Source organism: Pectinophora gossypiella, chromosome 22, assembly GCF_024362695.1.
Source record: "Pectinophora gossypiella chromosome 22, ilPecGoss1.1, whole genome shotgun sequence".
Lineage (NCBI taxonomy): Eukaryota > Metazoa > Arthropoda > Insecta > Lepidoptera > Gelechiidae > Pectinophora > Pectinophora gossypiella.
The window spans coordinates 2519962-2524961 of NC_065425.1; the positions used below are offsets into that span (position 1 = coordinate 2519962).

Genomic DNA, 5000 nt, shown 5'->3' on the forward strand with positions numbered 1-5000 from the left:
GGCTGATCACCTGATTGTCCGAAAGTAAGATGATCCGTGCTTCGGAAGTCACGTTAAGCCATTGGTCCCGGTTACTATTTACTGAAGTAAGTGAGTAATCGTTACTCAAGGGCCTTTGGCGGCTCAATCATAACCCTGGTTTGATGAGGCTGGTATTCTACCTCATAACCCACACGTTAAGAAGAGGAGACCATTGTTAAATAAATTAGTTACATGACAATTGCTGAAGTAATTGTTTTGCTTAAAAGTCAAGATTTAAGAAAAATGTGAAGTGCCGTGTGGAAGTTACATGTTGTATTTTAGTTATTGTGGATCTCAGGGGCCTGTTTAATAAAACTTACAATTGTAAATTACAACGACAATTTGATGTTCATTACGTAGCTAATATGAAACTGCAAAATATTTGTGATCACAAAATCCGCAATGTACATCAAATTGTCATTGTAATTTAAAATTGTAAGTTTTATTAAACAGGCCCCTGGTAGTTCGCTGACTAAAGGTTGAGAACCACTGTTTTTTTTTTTTTAAATGTAAGACAAGAAAAAAATATGATGCCATTGAACTCACTTGAAAAGTGAAAGGACAACGTGGATTTAGAAAAACGTCTCTTCATGCGTTTTTAATTTTCAAACAATGGTTCTGTAGGTATATTTTTTTGAGAAATATTTTTTGCATGTATGTGACCCAACCTGTATTGGACTGGTTTACCCTTCGGGTTCGAAGATCAGACTGGCAGTTATTCTGTAAAATCTTGGACCTGACAATTTTTTAGGTTAGGTGAGCGGCCCTCGTGAAAACTGAATAACGCTAGGAAGTTGATCATGTTTAAGTATAATATAATTCCAGTATTCATTTCTTATATACGTTTTAAATAGCATGTTAATATTCACGTTTAAGCCTAAAAACCTTATGTATAATTTTTATTAATGAGTGAAAATCTCGGTAGTTTAAACAACAAATGAAGAAAATACTTCTTTTGAAAATCATAACGGACTCTGTGGTCCAGTGCTTGAGCGTTAGGCTCACGATCCGGAGGCCCCGGGTTGGAATCGCAGTGTGAATATATTACAAAAATCCCCTTGTGATCCCTAGTTTGGTTAGGACATTGCAGACTGATCACTTGATTATGCGAGAGTAACATGATCCGTACTTTGGAAGACACGTTAAGCTGTTGTTTCCGGCTACTACGTCCTGATTGATGTAAGTAAGTGACATGAGTCATATCAGAGGCCTTTGGCTTAATGATAACCCTAACAGCAGAAAAAGGTTTAATAATCATGATCCAACTTTTTTCTTTTTTTTCTTTTTGTTATGTCCTGCAGTTTTAGAATTAACCCCCTCCCCCCTCCACCCCTTAGAACGTGTTATGGCATAAAAGAAAAAAACAGCGCAAGAATCACTTCAACAGCATGGTTCTGTTCATTTGCCCACGGAACCCTATTCAAAATTTGGTCAAGTGCGTAAGCCGCAAGTATTGTACGTGAACATGTGAATAACTCCATTCATCCGTGTTGCGATTGACTAATCTTAATGGCTGCCACTTTCCTATACGGAAATAAAGCGAAGAAACCAATAGAAAAAACATTTACTTTCGAAAAGAATGTGTCGAGAATCGCCAAACGTAATAAGTGTTCAATCATCTTGCCTCTTCTGTCTTCAATAATTCTCAATATTTGTCTAATTTCATTACGTGGCTTAATAGATAAATACACTTCGATCTTAATATTCAAGTTATGGAACCCCGAAATTCATTTATTTTGTCTGTAACGTCTGACAACCGAAACTCTCGGATTTTACTTAAAACATTATAATTTTATATTTTACCAGACGCGCTCCAGTTGTCATTGTACAACGCATTTATGTTCTGGAACGAAATTATTATTACTTTGGTTTACAATATGTTCCATATAATAATAAGCTATTTTAACAATGTCAAACTTATCGACTCTGGATAAGAGTTAATATTGAGTCGCTAAATGCCTCTGACACGTTTTTCTTGTTCATGAAGTATTAGATTTATTGTGTATCAGAATTTGAATTCAGAACTCAGTACTTTACTGTTGTGTTGTTAACGCGGGAACCAAAACAAAACAACAATAAAATTATTTGGTTCTGAATTCAAATTCTGATTTACGATTTTAAAAACAAATAATTGGTGAACATGGTAATATGCATTCGGTTTTATTCGGATTGGCGAGAGACGTTAAAAAAATAGAAGCATTGAAAGTGTTGTAACACTTTTTCTTGTCTTGTTACTTTTATTTACAATATTTTGTCTGAGTTTTTTTCTGTATACCTCAATAGTGTTTTTTTTCTGACAGCGAATACTGGAGCAAATTACTTGAGTAACATAATGGTTTATGTAATGTTATCATGTTCGACTTGGGAACTAGATTGACAAGGTTGTTGAACTTAAAGTTTGTTTGAACTTCACCCAGTTTTTGCGAACCTGTCTTTTTTAGACTGAGCAAGTTTAAAATAGATACCATTTGCGATAATATCTTGTTTCTGTTATTTTGCAGTTTTTCATAACCTATCTTTGGACTTTATTATTAAGTGTGGTTCCATTTTCTAGGCTGATAAAGATTAAAAATTTAACATGATTTTTAAAAATAGATGAGGCTTGTGACGCATGTGTGTTTGTAAAACAACACCCTAACCTTTTTACAAAAGTTCATGACGTAAGTTCAAACTTTCGGGGTGTTAGAAACCCTTTCAGACTAGTTTTCAACGCAACGCCACGGACACAAAATTATCTTGGTTGTATATTTATGTATGTGCGTGAGATTATTCAACAAATTACCTTTTGACATTCAAAAACTGTCGATGAATGAATTCCAGAAAGAATTGTATAATAAATTGGGTTTGGCTAAAAATTATAAGAAAATTTTATTGATATTTGATAACTTTTGACTGGATCATTAAGTAATAATTATAATTTTTGATATGTGGCTATTTAAGTTTTTTTTTTTTATTTCTTTGACATTGTGTTTTTACTGTTTTAATTTTATAAATTTCAATCAACGTTGTGATGTGTTCGGCCTGCATGCAGGCGTACAAATATACATAAAAAATAAAGAAATGGTACATTGAAAAGAAAATTATTGAAAATTTAATTATTTTTATATTCAAAATATTCCTTAATATAGGCCATTTCGTTAGGTTATTCTTGAACTTGTTTCCAGTTAGTAATTTCAATTTATTTGGCAGATTATTATTATAATTCAATGCACATATTTGGTGCATTTCTTTTATGCATGTTGGTTGGAGTTTCTTCTTTTGGCATTGAAATGGACTTTTCTGAGCGCCATCCCACTCGCGTCAGACAGAGTACTGCGGGGGAGGAAAATCACTGCTCTATTTATACCTAAAAAGTAGCATGGAATATGCTACACCGACAAAATAGTGGCTCTTAAATAGAGTAGAATGAATATGTAATTTACTTATATAAAAATATCATTCTAATAGTTCTGAAATAAAACGACCTATTGAGCTAACGCGTTTATTATTCTGTATCATAAAAGCTATGCAAATTGCATTAGACGATCACTTGAGTCAGTTCCGATCATCAAACTTACATCTATTACAATCCTAAGTTCGCAACCTTTGCAATGGGCTTTCGCGCAACATTATGAAACCTGGACTTTACTTTTACTCCCAGACTGAGAAAGTCTATTATTTCGGTGAGTTTTTTCTCAACTGCCCGAGGGGTGCGGAGAGGTATATAAACTAGACACAAGCGCAAGCGCCGCACAGTTTTGCTCACCGCAGTCATGTGGCGGTACGTCGCGTTATTTGCGCTTGTCGCGTCGTGCTTAGCGCTCCCGGCGCAAGACACAAGCCACTCCGAAAACGAACTCGATAGCATCAACGACTGCCTCCGAAAGGACTCCACGTCATGTCTCAAGTACAAGTTCTTCTCGTTCGTCGATAAAATGATCGGACAGAAAGACTCCTTCGCGTTAACCGACGGTGTTACTGTTGTTAAAGCGACCGACTTGCCGTCGGAAACTGGAGCGCCTAGATCACTGGATCCTTTACAACGACTGAAGAGGTACTTGGAAACTCACACGCTAAGGATCGAAGTGAAGGGTACGGAAGTCGTCGACGCAGTGTCTAGTGCCGGAAGAGCGTTAGAGGATACAGTGTCTTCGTTCGTAGAAGACGACAATGAAGTTGGCGAAAGCAGAGGGAAGAAGAAGAAAGCGCAGAAGATTCTGGGACCGCTGATGATGGCGCTAACTATGAAGCTGATGGCACTGATGCCTCTGGCGATTGGAGCTATAGCTTTGATAGCTGGAAAGGCGTTGCTGATTGGAAAGATAGCGCTGGTGCTATCAGCGATAATTGGACTGAAAAAGCTTCTCTCGCAGCAGAAACACGTGACGTACGAAGTGGTGGCGCATCCGCATAGTTCCGGTCACTCTTCAGGGCATGATTATGGTGGTACCAGTGGATATGGCGGTGACTCCGGAGGCTATGGCGGCGGTGGCGGCCATAGCAGCGGCGGCGGCGGCGGCGGCTGGGGACGATCCATAGAGGCACACAGTATGGCCTACTCCGCGCAAAAGCCTCTATAACCTGCCGGCCTAGATATTCGTCCTCTTTAAAGCGCGATTTCTCCAACACTATGTTGAATTGTTCATATTTATTACGAGTGCAAGTGACGATGTGCGGTTGTATTTATTGAATGTACCTTCAATTGTTTTAAGTCGTAAGCTCTTTGCCATTCGCTCGGTTTCCAAGTCATATATTTATTTATTTATTTAATTCCAGACCTCATAGGTCATACGAGTAACTATTTTATATAGTATCTTAATAATATCGACTGTTATTTATAATCTTAAGAATATAATTATGTAAATATTCTCTATTATTATATACTAGATATAAAAGTATTTATTATGGTTTATTGACCAGTACTTGGCTTTAATACTGTTAAGTGTTATGTAAGATATATTGTCATAATATTATGTATATATCGTGTATTATATATTTAA

General features: G+C 36.6%; 1 protein-coding gene across 1 annotated transcript; it reads left to right on the plus strand.

Annotated features, from left to right (window-relative positions):
- Positions 1-3773: 3773 nt before the first annotated feature.
- Positions 3774-4580, plus strand: LOC126377189 (keratin, type II cytoskeletal 1). Its single transcript, XM_050024884.1, has one exon. The coding sequence runs from the start codon at positions 3774-3776 to the stop codon at positions 4578-4580; it is 807 nt and encodes a 268-aa protein (XP_049880841.1).
- Positions 4581-5000: the final 420 nt, after the last annotated feature.

Coding starts and splice junctions, on each gene's coding strand:
- LOC126377189 (XM_050024884.1), top strand. CDS start 3,774: ATGTGGCGGTACGTCGCGTTATTTGCGCTTGTCGCGTCGTGCTTAGCG.